We start from the raw sequence: 16924 nt of genomic DNA, 5'->3' as shown, positions 1-16924 counted from the left end.
TTTCTTATGCTTACTGTTAGGTTACGTTTCTTATCGGCCGTATGAGTTTTTCGCGTTTTTGGAAACTTGCGTTTGCTTGGGGGAGGCGTTCAAATTTCCTCCAAAAACGCGCCCTTCGAAAAACCCGTGTTCTTAGAAATGGAAAAAAAAAAGCTTGATATCCCCTTTGGTTCGCTATGCAAATGAAGATGATTTTAACAGGTTGCCCGATCTGAATTCACGTTCATTGTAGTCTGGTGCATCCCCGCGCTGCTGCTCTTTAGTCGAATCTGTCTCTGTCTGTGTCGTAAGAAATGGTATTTTTTGTTTCACAATGACATGCTGTTCGGAAGTCCAACAAGGGAATCTATCCATCTAAGCTACAAGAGTGAGAAAGCGAGAATGTAAATTACCAGATGGTAAAACCACCGTCGGGGCGAATAACGCTACCAGTCAAGTACGAAGCCTTGTCCGAAAGCAGGAGAACGGCGGGGTCAGCCTGCTCGTGAGGCTCCGAGAAGCGGCCCATGGGGATACTGGAAGCCTGGAAGTCGCGGATCTTGGCGTCCATTCCACTGGTCTGCTCGGTGTTGCAGAAACCGGGCTCGAGAATGTTGACACGGATACCGTGCTGGGCCCACTCGGCAGCGAGACACTTGCCAAGGTTGGTGACAGCACCCTTGGACGAGTTGTAGAAAACCTGGGTCAAAGGCTTGTTAAGACCCTCCTGGTTGTAAATCTCGGAAGACATGGAAGAGGTGATGACGATGGAACCCTTCTTGAAGCCAGACTCGATCCAGAGCTGAGCGACAGCCTTGGCAGAGTTGAAAACACCGAGGACGTTGGTGTCGTAAACGTAACGGAAGTCATCGGAGGTGAGTTCGACAGCGGGCTTGACGACCGAAACACCGGCGTTGGCGAGGAGACCAGTAACCTGTCCGAGTTCGTCCTGAGCCTGCTTGAGCGTCTTCTTGACGAGCTCGGCGTCACCGACATCGCACTGATAAGCCCTGCACTGAACACCGAACTCCTTGGCAACCTCGGCGGCAGCCTCCTGAGCCTTGGGATGGGATCGGTAGAAGATGGCGACGTTGGCACCGGCGTTGGCAACAGCCTTGGACATGGCGAGACCTGCGAGCGATTCGTAAGAGGAAAGATGGAAGTCATTGTGGTCAATGTTCGATGCTCTGGCGGTGAGGATTGCGTTTATAGTGTTCTGCTGCTGCCCTCATGGTTGGCGCTCTTTCAGTCGTCTGATTACTCGACGTCCTTGGCTTTCTTCCGAAGCCTTCCTTCGAGCTTTGCGCAGAGTCACAGGCCCGCCAACCCAAAGGTTGCTCCAAACCAAGCTCGATTCGTGAGCTTATTGATCAGAAGGCCCTTCCTTCGATCCGGAGGCAACAGAAGTCAAAACAACACAGAGAGCGTCCAGGAGGAGGAGGAGGAGGAGGAGGAGCAGCAGCAGCAGAAGCAGAAGCATGTACAATGATGCTGCGAGTACTTACCAATACCACGATTACCGCCGGTAACGACGATGGTCTGTCCCTTGAGGTCGATGACAAAAGGCATTTTGTGTAGGTGTTAGAGGGTGTGGAGGAGTGATGATCTGGAGTAGCTGTTGATGGTGAAGAGAGAGAGCAAGCAGATGAGCGAAGATGCAAAGCAGAAGCAGGGATGCTTTTATTTGAGTTTGGGCGATGGTAGAATCTCAGACTCTTAGGGCGCAATACAGGGCTCAAGGGATCGAAAACAGAAGCTAGAACAACCGAGAGAAGAGAGGGCACAATGCGAGAGGCAAGGGGCGGGGGGAACAACGTTGAACTCAGCTGAGAATCGGAAGTTGCGAATCCACTGATTCAAGTTGGTCTGAGCGCTCACTATGGCAATGGTGAAAGCAGCTTTTGTGACAGTAGAAAGGCTAGAAAGCAAGGGAGACAAGAGCCGTCACACACTTGAGCTACCTTGCTCACAAAAAAGGCTGAGTGAGGCGGGCAACCTTGATCCGATCCTCATCTCTGCTTAACCTTCTCTCTCCAGCTCATCCAGCCTGCAAGAATGCACTCAAGTTTCGTGACACAGGCGAAGAGAAGCATCTAGCATGGTTCGAGCAGCACCAAAAGGACTTGCTGTATTGGCTTGGCCTCGATTCTTCGGCCAAGAGAATAGATGAGCTTGTCTGTGGGGGAGCATCAAGAAGACATGTTTAGAGGCGCGGGTGGAGGACATGCCTGTGATGGCAGACAGCGCATGTGCATAATGACGCACCGCGCAGCAAAGAAAACCCACGAGATTCGCAGCCACAGAAGATTTGCTCTCCGATCGACACCACACAGCATCTTCAGACTTGCCCTTCTCTTTGTCGCTGTTGATGACTGAGAGAAGGCGCGACGTCTAAATTGTGGCCCGTTCGCGAGACACCTCCCTGGCTACGATCGGGTAAACGCATCTTTTTCTCTTACTGGCCTGGAAGTCCCGTTGCCTTCCCTGCAAAGCACACACGCTCAGGCTCCATCGGCTTGGAGCTCCATCATCGGGATGCTGACATGGCCTATCGGCGATGGCACATATGGTCAGGCATTGCACAGAACTTTGATTTCGTCAGCATTACCCGCCTCTTGACGACCGTGACGCTGATGGTATACATGTCATCAAATCAATAAGCACATCGAAGCTTCTCAGTGCCTCAGATCATATCGACGTCCCGTCCCCTCGGCCTGTCCCTTGTCTCGGCAGCTCGATCGTCCGGGCAGCGTGGCAAGGTTCAGATCTGGTTATGTGCTTGGTTCGCCCCCGAGTGTGATGGCGTAAGCCATCTTCAGAAGAGTTGCCAAACAGTCGAATGCCAAGCCCTAGCGAGACAAAGTAAAATTGATAGCCGCTGTTTACGAGCAAAGGGCGGCAGACCAGTCGTCCGGCATTCTGGACATCCTAAGCGAGCGCTGTGCGCCTTCTTGCCGTTTCTTCGCAGTCAGACAGAGTCTTGTTTGATAATGCACGAGCTTGTTTGCTGCTGCATGGCAGTGTTGCGCCCTCCTGCAATTGGGTGTGACAATTTTAGATGATGGCCGCTCAGTGAGAACCCTTGCTGTTCTCAACTGTAGCCGACCTCCAACCCAAGAGCCTTGGCGTGCTCATCGCTCCCCTTCCCACTTGTCACCCGTCATAGCAAACGGGGAGTTGAGAAACCCCAAGCTCCGTTTCACTTTACAACGATCATTGCTCATCGCTTTCACCTTACCACCACGTCCCCCGCACCACACACCGCTCCTTAACTCGGAAGCTCACTATCCATCACCACACAAGATTGATTTGCGTCCGACTGGCTCCGAACTCCACTTAAAGATCTAATCTTGCAACGTCGAATGTATACTGGCTACCTTGTCTCATCTTTCCACCCTAGCCTCACTTTCGATATCGCCTATACCCAGCACTGACGGGCATCGAACGACACCCTCACACGATACATCAGCAACAACACACTTTCGACGCCTAATCATAGTTGAGTCGTCAAAGTCGGCTCATCATTGCATCTTCTACACATCTCGCCAACGTCATACCTTTGCAGCCATGGGATACCAAGCATCAGACACAAGCTCAACTGAAGAGCCCCTTGTTCTCGCACCTCAGAAGAAGCCCCTCTACCGTCGTGGAGGTTTCTGGTGTATTGTCATCTTCCTCTGCGTCCTAGCAGCTCTCATCCCACCACTTGTCGTCTTCCGCGACCGTCTTGGAACGAAACCATATTCTCCCTTCTCCGACCCACCCTTCTGGAACGGCACTGGGCCCAACGACAACCCGTTCGGCACATGCTTCACTATCCAAGCCACCGCCTTCCAACCCAACTGGAAAGAGCAACAAACAACAACATGGTGTGGAGCACAATTCAATCGCACCAGCCCCATCTTTGCTTTGCCACTTATCAACATGTCTCGTGCAGTAGGGTCTGACGAACCAGTGACACACGATGTCAACAGGACCCTTTGGGAGAGCATGACGAGGAATTGGTGTGGTGCAGAGGCAATGATCAGGGGACCAGATGGAAGAGAATACAGAGCAACCTATGGTGATGCCAATACCTGGACCACTGTTGATTTGAATATAGGTCTATTTGAGACGGTCAAAGGCGTGCCTATTGGGACCTACGCCAATCCGGATGAGGCTAGATGGATGGATAACGTCAGAGTCTGCTTTACTGGTAACAGGACTGATGTGTTCAATGGCTATCCTTACTCGTATCCTTAGTACGCCACTTTCGAATCGCTCTAGCATAGTATTTAGCATCATGCATCTCCCGCTTGTTTCATAGATATTGTGACGCTGTATTATAGATGGTCCTCCCGATGATGCAAAAACATGTTGATAGAGATAAATGCTGCGTGGTTGAGGCAAACAAGTGCTTTATTCGAGACCGTACCTCTGCAAGCGATGGAGAAGAACATGTCAAAAGATACGTGGTCAGTGTGTGCTGAGGAGACAATTGCATGGGTGCTATGCAGAATCTCAGACTTACCTTGATATGCAACACATCAGTAGGCAACATAGATGGAGGGTTCAGCACCTTCCACATTGGGTTGAGCAACTCTCCGCTCAACTGAGCCATCTCCAACTTGTAGCTTGAAACGCCATAGTGCGAGTCGATGCTGACCGCGGGAGGGTCGTACAAGTAGACCTGATTGTAACTGGCCACGGGTGCTGCTGTGTTGTTGCTGGTTGCTGAGGAGGTAGCGTCGCAGCCAATCCATTGAGTTTGAAAGCCATCGCCCCAGAAAGGATCCATGCGAAGAGTGCCGTTGATGGGGTTGAAGGAGTAGTTGCCGTGCTGCCAAAGGAGGGTGGCTGATACGCATTCGGGCAAGGTTGCTGTTGATGTCGATCAAGTGTAAGATGTTACGATTTGGTTGAGTATACATGCTAGATAGTCAGACCAGCGTTTGAGGGATGAAACTTACGATCATTGGACCACTGGAACATGGCTTCTTCCCAGAAACCATCTTTTGTGAAGCTGAAAGAGCGGCCCGCTGTTGGTGGGACTGTGAATTGCTGTGTGCGGGGATTCCAGAAGCCCTGTTGATTCAGAAGTCATTGGATATGTCAATAGGATATCTTGATCACATGAAAGGGATTGTGATGAGACTTACAGGACCAGTGCGGACGGCACCGCTACCAGTGGACCATGTTCCCTGGAGGTCGTTGATTAAGTCAGCGAATTGACCGGAGGACTGTGCTGCTGCCAAGCCAACAAGCGTGACGAAGAGTGCTATCGTGTACAACATGCTAGCTTCTGGTCGAGATGGGCGAGATGGTGATGGTGATGAAAATAGAGGCAAGGTGTTGACCTACGAGCCGGAGCGAACTTCTTCCGAGCAAGTGAGTGGAGCAACACTCACGCTGACAGAAAGGGCTCACAAAGTCGGGAACCGTATCGCAGAAGTGTTACACTCGCAATCAGACAGACATCCTTTGGGTGACTCCCTGTTGCTGTGCGCTGATTGAGACTGGCTTCTTCGGTGACTTAGGCCGCGGAAGAAGATGCGAGGGCTGATCGCTGCACTTATAGGGAGCGTGTGAGGCAGCTGTGCCTTCTCGAACCTCAGCCACATTGAACGCATGAATGCAAACTTGGCAGTTGGAGCACAGCACAGTGTGATGGCCAACGATATGCCTTGGCAGCTCTTCAGCCACTGAAATCTTTGGTCCCGCTAGCTTGCTTGCTTGCTTCAGCTGTGATTGTGTGCATACCACCGGTCATCCCACGCACATCTTCTCATCGAGGGCAGAGCAGTGTTTTTGGAATCCGCTCCGTGTTCTGTCCAAAGCAAAACTGATCTTAGTGTCGATTCCGAGCCCGAGCCCGAGCCCGAGCCCGAGCCCGAGACGGCAAAGGAAGGGACGAACCAAGTGGCTCGCCAAAGTTTTCCGTACCTGCAGTAAAGAAGGGTAGGACAAAACTTTACCGCTGGCAGAGCAGTAAAGCCGAGCATGTTGGGTATCGAGTGTTGTTTTGGATTTTGAAGCGCCGATCGTTTTTCTTTTGTCTTTCTTCGCTTACGTTCTTGGCATGCAGAAGCTCGCATGTCCAATACGGCAGCTGGCAAACACTTGTTAACGTCGACAAAACAGTGCACACGCCCGAATGCATGCTCAACCAATCATTCATTCACTGATACCCTTCGCTTCTGCTCGGCTACGGCAATCCGAAGTTCTGCACTTGTGCAAGCCCCTCAATACAGCTTTGTGGCTGCACAACAACGATAGCAAGAGAGGGAATCTGCCAAGAAGTCCGCAACCGGTGGTCTCAGCTCACCACACCGCGGCGCGGTACGGTCACCGAAGACATGCCCGGCTCGCCGTTTGCTTTCCCTGCGGCTGGGTTTTTATACACAGCGATGCAGATTCGCCAGCATGAAGCAATCGATCGTTTCAAGTCACTTGCCCCTTTCAGATATACACAGTCAATCAATCAATCAATCAATCACCAGCAGCACTGTGTTCTGTCGCTCAATTCTTGAGCTTTGGAGAGAGAGGCGTGGGTGCGACTTTTGTGATTGCGAGTGTAGCACCGATGAACCTTCTTGAAGTGTGACAGCACGACCTCCTTCCGATACCTCCAAGTCCGAGTCCAACACTTTCTGTCCCTCTTCCTTCCTTCTCTCCATCCATCATTACTGCCCACCCCGTCCTCCTCGAGAAGCTTGGTCTTGACGATGCCCAAGCCCACACGATCAACAGATAGCGCAGTCTACCAATCTCTCCCCACCCCTTCATCACAACCCCAACCACAATCCAGAGGTTCCAGCATCATGGATCCTCGCAGCGGCGACGCAGACCGATCAGCGTTGCTCAGCCCTGCCTCTGACACCGATTCCAACGTTGGAAGCTACTCTCGACCTTTCCGTCAGCCATCACCCAACGTCTCACACTCCAACATCGTTCAGCCTGGCAAAGGCACGAGCACCATGCATTCATACTCTACCGCTTCGCAATCCACCAACAGTAATGGTGGGCCAGCACCTCGCTTTATGGGTTCCGTTAGAGGAACCTCTGCATCCGATATCAGCGTTCATTCGTCCTCACAATTCAGTTCTGCAAGCAGTGGCGAGAAGGCTGCCTTTGCTCGACGTGCTGCCATGATCGGGCCTGCAGACTACGAACCAGAAGAAGATGACTGGCTTCACGAACCCGGATCCAAGCACAACAACCGCAGTCAGCAAGCAGCAAACTCAGCAGCATCCATGCGGGGTATCTTGAACGTCGGCACCTTGCTCCTCATCCTTGCTTGTCTCCTCATGCTTTTCTTGGGATACCCTGTCATCATCGAGATCCGCAAACAGCACGCCGATGGCACAGCCTCCACATCTCTCTCTACCACTAACACGTACACCACCTTCCCCATGGAGATGAAGCGTGGTCTTATCGACCAGCAAACCCCTGCCGCTGCCTACAACCGCGCTTCCCCCGTCGACGACTCCAAATGGCACCTTGTCTTCTCTGATGAATTCAACATCCCCGGTCGTACCTTCTGGCCTGGCGAGGACCCCTACTGGCAAGGTTTCAACGGCTGGTACTCCGGTACAAACGATTACGAATACTACACCCCTGAAGCCATCAATACCACCGACGACGGTTACCTCCAAATCAGCTTTGAAGAGCGTCTCACACACAACCTCAACTTCCGTTCCGGTATGCTTCAGAGCTGGAACAAGGCTTGCTTTACGGGAGGATACATGGAAATCCGAGCACAGCTTCCAGGTAGTTCTCATGTTGCTGGTTACTGGCCTGGTCTTTGGTTGATGGGTAACCTCGGTCGACCGGGTTACAACGGTGCAAACGAAGGTATCTGGCCTTACTCGTACGCTGGATGCGATACCGGCTCACTTCCTAACCAGACATGGGTCAATGGTACTGGTCCCGCTCACGCTACCTACGCAAACGGTGCGTTCAGTTATCAAGTCAACCATAAGCTGTCCTACCTTCCTGGTCTTCGTTTCCCAGCCTGCACTTGCCCCGGTGAGGACCACCCTGGCCCGAACAACAACGTCGCTCGTAGCAGTCCGGAGCTGGACATGCTCGAAGCAACTATTGGCGGTACAGGTGGTATGAGTTCGCAGTCTTTGCAGGTCGCACCTTTTGACATCGACTATTTCTACAACAACCGATCGGGAACCGACTACATCATTCACGATGCAGACACAACCGAGATCAACACTTACCACGGAAACGAGCTTCAAGAGTCCGTCTCGGCGCTTTCGCAGATTCCTAGCCGTGGCTACCAGAGATCACCCAATGCTGACTTTGTTAACTTTGCTGTCGAGTGGGAACCGGATATGACCGGAAATGGGTTGGGAATCAACGGTGAACCAGCGTACATCACATGGTACATAGACGATAAGCCCACCTGGACGTTACATGCCAGCGCTCTCACTGGCGTACCAGAGCTCGACATCTCGAGGCGATTGATTCCAAGAGAACCAATGTCGATCATCCTCAATGTGGGAATGGCTTATAACTTCCAGCCCCCTATGTGGAGCGATCTCGAGTTCCCCGGAACAATGAAGGTCGACTATGTTCGCATGTACCAGCGAGACGGACGACCCGACAGAGTCAGTTGCTCGCCTAAAGAATTCCCCACCCGCGAGTATATCGAGAGACATGCTGATGTCTACCAGAACAACAACATCTCCAGGTTTCCTAAGGATCGTATACCGAAGAATAGGATGACTCACCCAGGTTGCTAGATAGCCCAGCATACACCCGCCAGCATAGTCACATCTTACGCCGAGGCAGCCGATCGCATACATATGTGAATATCAAACAACATCGGGACAATTCTTCCTCCCAGCGACACTATGGAAACATGGTCGTTGTTGGTCTCTACATTGCATGGTGTGGCCTAAGACGACCATTGCAGTGACGAAGCATGATTCCGTGAGAGTACATGAGCGCTGATCATCCTCCGTTGGAAAGCGGAGAGCACCAAATCGACCGGCAACGGAAACGTTTTTGTCCCGAAGCCGGAGACAGTCAGGACGGGCGACGTCGATGACGTTAACAGCGGTTTTGAAGGACGGGAAGCAAAACCGGCCCGAAAGACGAACGACGAGCGTCTCTCCTTTGCGAGACGGAAAAATAGCGACGAAGCGACGAGGCTTGTTCGAAGCCTCCGGCTTTTGCATTGGACTGGGCAGGGTCCAAGCAGACAAACTTTTGGCCATCTCAAATGACGCGTGTTGACAAATCGCGATCGGGCTTCGAAGATGAATGTTCTCATGAAGGCTTTGACCCGAACTCGAAGACGACCATTGCTAAGGCGTCGAGCTAAGGTTCCAAGACGTCACCGGACTGAGGTCGGTATGAGAAGTCCAACGGCACAAATTGCGCTGTGAACTGGACGAAAGGAGAATGACAATCTCATTGCGTAGGAAATGTCTATGGTCCCACGACTAGACAACATGCAGAGGCGACACGAAGTGAGAATTCTTGCAAGACAGTGTACAAATTATGTATCTATACAAGCTTACGAAACGGCGGGCTTGGACCGGTGCCGTTGTAGATAATCCCCTGAACATTAGGGTTCTTTGTCGGCTCAGGATATCCAATCGCTTGCTTGATCAACTGTTCCTTATCCTTGGGCCTATTCGGGTATGCATCGATGAGACCTTCCCACCAGACCACATTCTTGAACTCTACTTGCATTTCCTCCCCTCCGTTTCCTCCCATAGAGCCATGTGGCACCTGGTAAACTAACCCAATTCTGTTCGAGTCTTCATACCAATAATAGGCCCTGGTAGTCAACACAAATACATCATTGATGTAAACTTCCACTGCGCTACCGTCGACAAAGACCCTCATTTTGAGTTCCTCCACTGTGCCGTTAGCAAACTGCCACAAGCGAAGTTTGCCAATCTCAGGGGTAGTAAGAACTGACTGAGGACCAAGAGCAGTGCGGCGTTGGACAATGACTGATTCGTTGGCCGGGCGGTAGACTGTAGCGATATCCTCATTGTCTGAGGTGGATGTGATGTTGGAACGACGCAGAATGGAGATACCAGCAGCAAAGTCGAACGAGGTGTTGCGGAGTGAGGATGAGCGGAAGGATAGGGTTGCTGAGAGTTCGTAGTGGTTGGAAGAAGGATGACGAGGGAGAGGAACGAAGAGTTCATCTACAAGAGTGTCATTGCTGCCTGAACGAATGCCCTTTCGCACCTCGACTTCCATACTAGAGGAGAAGTTGGCAGGGGAGAGCACAGTGGTAAATATGTGGGAGTATGAGTCGTTTGCCTTGCACCTGAACTCTGCTAATTCTCGAGCAGGGGTGATACCAAGCATGACCAGATCAACCGTGTCGTGCTTGCTAGCATTCGAAGCTTTGAACTGTTCCACTGGGATCGTTTGAATCTTCTTTCCGCAGGAAGAGGTGCTGTCGAGGATAGCCCAAGAAGCGTTCTGCAGCACCAATTCATTGTTGATCACCTCAGTGATCTCTTTGACATAGACCTCTCTCGGTAGGGTAAGGGAAGAGATCCACTGGGTGACGAACTTTGTCTGATCCTGACTTGCGAACGCTTCTTTGATCCAGCAATACACGATCCTTCTTTTGGTTTCCTCATCCCTCAGACCAGTACAGGCATAGGCTAGACCCCAGTCTAGGAGCCCTTCTAGTGCGGTGTCCATCTCTACACCTGTCTCCGACCCAGAAACGCCTGGAGCAAGGGTAGCGTTGGGCATAGGGGATGTATTGATACCTTCGCTTGCTCGCCAGTGTCCCAACCGGTACAGCATGAGAGTTTTGTTACTCTCCGCGCCGAAAGACATGAAAGCCAACCCATTGCCCTCCAGTCCAGCATCACCATTGTAGTCAAGATTGGTAACTTGGGAAGTTTCGTAATTGTTCCCATCGCTATAATCCGTGCTCGCCCAGCCGGAACCAGGAGTAGTGAAGGTGGTGTTGATAGCCGACTGCAGGAGGGGACCGCAGAATGTCCAGTTCAGCCAGTTTCCTGGTATGGTCTGACGGTAGAGCCATACTCTTGGACCCGCAGCGTTGAACTCCACCCCCGGCAGGCCAGGCTGGGCGGGGTGTAAACCTGAAGACATTGAGACGTAGTGCATTGGCTCTCCATCCTTAGGAGTGACATTGAGAATTCCATCGAATTGGGCGTTCTTGAAGATGAACGGGTCTCTGAACCCTGTAACCACTGATCCATTGTACGGAGGCCTTGGAATAACAGGAACGTTGGCACCACCATCAAGCTTCTTCCACGTAACACCACTGTCTTCGGAGTATGCTAGCGCTTGCGATTCGTATCCGTCTTTGTACGGAATCGTCCAGCTAATGGGTAATCCTTTGACTGCAGTCCAGATCAAGGTGGGTAAGCCTTTGTAGCCTTTCGCGACTACACCACCGTCAAAGTCTGCGATATAGTCTACTTCGTCACCTGGGCCCATCTGGACTGGGTTCTGCCAGCCAGAAAGGTCTTCATACCGAAGGAAATCTTTCGTGGTGGAGCCGGAGAAACTGTATGTGGAGAGTGAGGAGTTGCCTGTTCCTCGGAGGTAAGAGTAAAGAGCTGTGATGTGGGAAGTGCCGTCGGGGGCCTGCCAGAAGGCTGTAGGATCGCCCAGCTGGTTGGACGGGTGAATGAAGTGCGCTTTTGGTCGCCATTGGTAGAAGAGCGAACCGTTGGGGTAGAGGGAGATGTTCGTGATTGGGGGTTGGCTGAAGTCTGGGCTGCCTGGGAATATGGTGTTGGATTCGTCCGCAAAGAGGGCCTGGTGAGAGAAGGGTGATACAGAGACCATAAGGGCTAGGATTAGCACGCCCAAGGGCAATGCTGCGTTGGTGGATCGCATGGCTGCTAGGACGCTGCGACAATGTAGAATGGTTGACAATTACGACGATGAGGAGGGAAACAAAGTGACTATCTCACATATATATGGATCAGCGGACCTCACTCTTGCCAGAGAGTGCCTATGCTCTACCACGAGGCAAGGAGCGGACGGCAGTTTCGGAAAGCAAGTCCAGATCGGAGCGAGGTCGGAAGGGGACCTTCCCAATCCATAAATGGACAACCTCGTTCTAGGGCTAGGTTTGTGCTAAGCGATCCATGCCCAAGGCACAAGGAGACGCCGAGCAAACAAGAACAAGGAACATCGGCCCGCCGGCCGGCGAACCTTCATTCTAGACTTCAGAATGGAGGGTGTCACCATGCAGATCGCGACAACGAACGGATTTTTGAACTCTGTTGTGTCGATGCTTCCCTCCACGACATCCTTCATAGCCATTCTCGCAGCATTTGTATCGTCATGTGACACGGACACAGACTTAAGATCACAAGGTAATTAATGCTAAGCAGGTCAAGAGGTAGTCCAAGCCCGCTCCGTCCCTCGATGAGCAAAGAGGGGTAATACGGAGAAAAAGACGGGTCGAGAGGGTTCGCTTGTTCGGAGTTGCTTCGGTGGCTTATTATTGTCCAGGGGCTAAGCGAAGGCTAAAGTTTTGCGGGTTTGAGATTAGATCGTTCTCAGCAACACGAGATGGTTTGGGCTTTCGAGACATGCACGGTGTTCATTAATCCAGCAGCATGCAGAAAGGATGGAGCTTAAGATGGTCGTGAGCACAAATTGTTCAGTGTGGTGCAAGCCGACAATGTACTGAAGGTACACTGAGCGGACGATGACCTTGGATGCGTGCCTCACAGTTGAAAGCTCAGCCGGCGATAAAGTAGTTGAGAATGGGGCAGTGGCCAGCTCCGTTCGGTCAGCGGAGGTCTTGCTCAACATCCGGGCCTTTTGAAGCCAAGTAGTCCGCAATGACTCCGCGACTTCATGGCCGCACGTCAGGAAAGACGATTCGAGGGATGCAAACCCGAACGTCTCGATCCCGTTGCTCGACGGACATCGTTTCCTTTGCTCAAACACAGACCTCACGACAAACCAAGAAGAACAGATGTAATGAAAAACGATTCGAAACCCCGTGAGAAAGAGACCAATGACAAAAGCTACGAGGGTACGGGGAGAAGAGAGAGTGTCCATACGAGACCTCGACCACCGACTCGATGGCCAAGGCCCCGAAGATGGTGTATGCGTTTTCTGAATCGTCTAGGCTTTTCGCAACTTGGCCTCTGCCGCAGCTGACGTTGCCAGATGAAGGCTGTCGAGTCGATTGGACAGAGCCCTGTTCTCGAGGTCGTTGTCTCGACGGCCTCGTGCTGTGGTGTACGCTCCGCTGCCGGCGTTGAAATTGGCGACCTGACTGCCGCTTGTAGACCTGACCCCAGCAGCACCCAGTCGAGGGCTAGCAGCAGCGCTCGTACTGACCGACCTTGACATGCCTGCTCCTCCCAGTTGCTGCATGATGGACGGCTGCGATGAGAAAGCCTCGTATTCTTGTTGAGCGTGAGCCTGAGGGTGGAAAATCCCATGCTGCTGCTCGTCTCTCTCCGCGGCGTGGCGTACAACTCCCTGCAGATCCATGACCTCGCCCTTGTTCTCGTTGAGGATGTCGGCATAGGAGAAGAAGGAGAGACGGCGCTTATCAGCTGATGGAGATGGCGAGCCTGAAGCTAGTGCTTGAAAGAGCGATTCTCCAGTGTTGAAGACACCAAGACCGCTAGTGTTGGTAGGCAATCTGAGAGTACCGGGAGGTGCAGCTCTGTTCGTTCCTGTAGCAATAGCTCCCACGCCGGGATGTTGTTGAGGCTGTCGAATAGCAGAGCCAGCAGCACTGCGACTCCGGTCGACAAAAGGGCTGCTCGCGCCCGAGACTGAAGGTGGGGCAGGGGATCGCGGAACGTAAGGGCTTGCTGCTTGTTCAGCGTCGTGAGCAGCAAGCGCGTCTGCGATGGTATCGAGGCTGTGGTCCAGAGTGGCGACCTCCGTTCCAGAGATGATGGCGCCGTCGATGCTGACGCTCGATGTGGCGGGGCGTCCGGCATCAGCTGTAGCAAGGGATGGGAGAGCCATGGCGGAGAGATTGGGTGAGCTGGATCGATAAGGGTTGGGTAGAGGCAGCGATGGGAAGGCAGTGGCTGTCGGCATGGGAGAGTGAGCGCTCAACGATGCCCCTGATATGGGCGAGGTAGCTTGAGCCTGAGAGACGGCTGCTACGAGGGAGACAGGCGGCATGCCAGGAGCTGGGGAAGCAGAAGCCCGCGAACGGACAGGGCTCCCGCCGTCGGCAAGGTCTTGCATTCTGCCTGCCTGAGGTGAGCGTGAACGCATCGAGGCACCTGCACTGTCGACATCAGAGCCGGGATGACGTGGACCGCCGGTCGAGCGTCGTGAAGGGTTGGCGGCATCGTCGTTGCCACGCGATCCGAGCTTCTCAGCAATCTGAGCAGCCATGGAGCCAGGAGGTGCTTCGAGACCGCCGGAAGCAGACAGGGGAGGCGAAGGCGAAGAGGCAAGACCAGGCGAGGGTGAGCTGGCACCGCTGTGAACAGAGAGAGCAGCAGATGTGAGTGGCAAAGGCGGGGCTGGATTTTGAGGAGCGACCACTTCAATCTCGGCGTCGTCCTCAATGATGGCCTCGACTGCATCATCGAGTACATTTGGAATAGCAACATCCATCGCCTCCTGCTTGGTCATGATGTGGCTGGCATCGCGGTGCTCGATGTCACGTTCAAAGATGCTGGGGGTTTGAGGTGTATGGGGTGTATGGGGTGTATGAGGAGTGTTGGGAGCATGGAGTTCAGAGTGATGCTGGTGCCATGCGCTAGGTGGAGAAGTGCCAGCAAGAGCGAGGGGAGAGGCAGCACCATGCTGTCGAGTCCGAACAGGCGAACGGAAGCCGCTGCCGCTGGGAATAGCGTCAGAAGAGCCAGCGAACTGGTGCTGTTGGTTCTGTTGGTTCTGTTGGTGCTGTTGGTGCTGTTGGTGCTGTTGGTGCTGTTGGTGCTGTTGGTGCTGTTGGTGGAGGCTATGTACCAGATGTGATGGGTGGACTCCTTGAGACATGGGATTACCGCGCTCAGATGCCGGCGATGCGAGCAGCGAAGAGGGTGACACAGCTGAACGGAGGCTCGCGGCAGCAGCAGGCGTTCGTGGTGGTGAGGTCGGATGAGGCGAAACAGGCACAGAGCCAGATGCTAAGGATGCTGCAGCTGGTTCAGGAGCTGGTGGATGAGGGAAAAGGCTCGAGATGGCCGACGCATCCGCCGGATCATCGGGGAGTCCATTGGCAGCCGGCAAGGCACCTGCTGTAGCAGCAGCGGTGACTGCATCCATTGCAGCGCTCGGCGAGTGTGCGCTAACGACATGCCGAGATGCTGCGGATGGCGATGTAGCAGCTTGATTTGTGCCGAGAGCAGCCTGATCCACGACGATAGGCTCGAGTTGAGCCGATCTTGTCATGGTTGCTGAGATTTTTCTGACCGATGAGGGACTTGGTTGAATGCGGAATTGTGACTAGTTACTGAACACAGCGCGTCAATTCGAGATCTTGTCCCAATAGTATCTGTGTCATCGGCTTGCGTGTGTATGGATGAGTACTCCTGGGAGTTGCAGAAGAATGTTCAGTGGATGCCTGAATGATCGAGAGGAAGCCAGGGCAAGGTTATGTAGTACAGGGCTACGCAGAGAGAAGCGAGCGAGTTGAACAGAAAGTGGAGGCAATCGTGGTTGCGGTGTGGTTGTCGAGAAGGGAGCAAGGGGGAGCGAGGGGGAGCGAGGGGGAGCGAGGGGATTCAACGAGGGTAGGTGTGTATCGTGAGTGGAAGGGAGTGAAGGCGATCGTGGAGTCAATTCAAGACAAGTGAAGGAAAGGAAATGGTAAGCCAACTCCGAGTTTGGTCGTTGGTGAAAGCGTTCTGCGCTAAACCAGATTGGATGGGGGCACGGGAGCGCTTGAGACAAGCGAGTAACGCAGCTTAAATTTAATGCTGCGTTGCGCTGTCACTTGGCCTGTTCCAATTCTTGTGTGCAGTACACCGCTTCATCCACTAAATTGACCCACGATCCTTGAGCACACACTTCCAGCTGGGCTAGCTTCGGTATCGACGCTTCAAGAAAGACGAGATACGACCGCTGGCTTCTTGTCGGGCGAAGAGACGCCGTGTCGATTCGGTCAGCGTCGGCCGTCGTGTTCATTCACAAGGTTGAGGCGGTGCCTTTGGGAAATTAAGCTCCTGAGTTACACACACAGTCCTCACCATGTGCACTGGCATACGGCTGGCGGCGTCTACAACATCAGACAGAGCTGTGCCAGGGGGAAGGACGTTTTGTTCGACGTCGAGAGGCCCGGCGTTTGCTGCATTTTCTTGTGCCGTTCCTGAGAAGCGTGGTTGCTGACAGCTTGGTTTGCTGTGCTGTGTTCAGGGTCCTTTGTAATGTGTGTAACGTTGGCGTGCGAAGGTCGTGTGGCCATGGCCGAAGCCTCCCCTCACGGCACGCATTGGCCGGTTGTCGGTGGCCCATGTATCGAGCTCGTCTTTCTCCTCTCAGCTTCGCGAAGAGTGCTGCTAAGCTACTCGACTAGCAATGATAGCACTTGTTCCGCAGGGCAATATCTTCCAGTACCAACGTCTTCCAGTAGCAGCCGAGTGGTGCTTTAGCTCAGCTTTGCCGTTGCTTGGCGCTCGGACATTCGATGCAGCGCGGCCGATCCATGTTCTCTCTAAAATTTCCAACGACGGTCGGATTTTATGCTTCATAACTCGATGCCGTCTCTGGCCTTTCTCCGTACGCATGACCTCAACTTGCTTCCTATGACAGCCAAGTGCGGACCTCTTTCCCCGAAACACAGCCCATGGTTTGCAGGGGTCAGTTTATTCCGGACCATGTCTCTCTACAAAATTGCAATGCTCTGATCCCTTTTATAAAAGCATTGATAGTGTAGGGGTATCATGAGTCGTTGCCAGTCTCATACATCTGTGTTAAGGTGTGTTAAATCCACTCGATTCGACTCGACCGGGGTTCGAGTCCCCGTCAATGCAAATTCTTTTGATTC

At 53.0% G+C, this 16924-nt stretch overlaps 6 protein-coding genes and 1 non-coding gene across 7 annotated transcripts; 3 read left to right on the top strand and 4 right to left on the bottom strand.

Annotated features, from left to right (window-relative positions):
* Nucleotides 1-388: 388 nt before the first annotated feature.
* On the bottom strand, nucleotides 389-1548 carry UHO2_05526 (putative NADP-dependent mannitol dehydrogenase; the record flags this gene model as incomplete). Its single annotated transcript, XM_041554697.1, has 2 exons — nucleotides 389-1110; nucleotides 1485-1548. 2 exons carry the CDS (start codon nucleotides 1546-1548, stop codon nucleotides 389-391), a joined length of 786 nt encoding a protein of 261 aa, XP_041410631.1.
* A 1998-nt stretch (nucleotides 1549-3546) lies between these two features.
* UHO2_05525 (uncharacterized protein) lies at nucleotides 3547-4221 on the top strand (the record flags this gene model as incomplete). The annotated part of the gene is made up of 1 exon (XM_041554696.1): nucleotides 3547-4221. The coding sequence occupies one exon, from the start codon at nucleotides 3547-3549 to the stop codon at nucleotides 4219-4221; it is 675 nt and encodes a 224-aa protein (XP_041410630.1).
* A 156-nt stretch (nucleotides 4222-4377) lies between these two features.
* On the bottom strand, nucleotides 4378-5252 carry UHO2_05524 (uncharacterized protein; the record flags this gene model as incomplete). Its single annotated transcript, XM_041554695.1, has 4 exons — nucleotides 4378-4395; nucleotides 4490-4839; nucleotides 4929-5043; nucleotides 5118-5252. The coding sequence occupies 4 exons, from the start codon at nucleotides 5250-5252 to the stop codon at nucleotides 4378-4380; spliced, it is 618 nt and encodes a 205-aa protein (XP_041410629.1).
* Nucleotides 5253-6683: 1431 nt separating this feature from the next.
* Nucleotides 6684-8714, top strand: UHO2_05523 (uncharacterized protein; the record flags this gene model as incomplete). The annotated part of the gene is made up of 1 exon (XM_041554694.1): nucleotides 6684-8714. The coding sequence occupies one exon, from the start codon at nucleotides 6684-6686 to the stop codon at nucleotides 8712-8714; it is 2031 nt and encodes a 676-aa protein (XP_041410628.1).
* A 769-nt stretch (nucleotides 8715-9483) lies between these two features.
* UHO2_05522 (uncharacterized protein) lies at nucleotides 9484-11829 on the bottom strand (the record flags this gene model as incomplete). Its single annotated transcript, XM_041554693.1, has 1 exon — nucleotides 9484-11829. The coding sequence occupies one exon, from the start codon at nucleotides 11827-11829 to the stop codon at nucleotides 9484-9486; it is 2346 nt and encodes a 781-aa protein (XP_041410627.1).
* A 1248-nt stretch (nucleotides 11830-13077) lies between these two features.
* On the bottom strand, nucleotides 13078-15330 carry UHO2_05521 (uncharacterized protein; the record flags this gene model as incomplete). Its single annotated transcript, XM_041554692.1, has 1 exon — nucleotides 13078-15330. The coding sequence occupies one exon, from the start codon at nucleotides 15328-15330 to the stop codon at nucleotides 13078-13080; it is 2253 nt and encodes a 750-aa protein (XP_041410626.1).
* A 1468-nt stretch (nucleotides 15331-16798) lies between these two features.
* tRNA-Gly(GCC) lies at nucleotides 16799-16910 on the top strand. Its single transcript has one exon. It is a non-coding gene; the product is annotated as a tRNA-Gly (tRNA).
* Nucleotides 16911-16924: the final 14 nt, after the last annotated feature.

The sequence above is a fragment of the Ustilago hordei genome, assembly GCF_900519145.1.
Source record: "Ustilago hordei strain Uho2 genome assembly, contig: UHO2_contig_14, whole genome shotgun sequence".
In the NCBI taxonomy this organism is placed as follows: Eukaryota; Fungi; Basidiomycota; class Ustilaginomycetes; order Ustilaginales; family Ustilaginaceae; genus Ustilago; species Ustilago hordei.
Note: the sequence above shows the minus strand (reverse complement) of the source record. Positions and strands in the feature narration are given on the sequence as shown.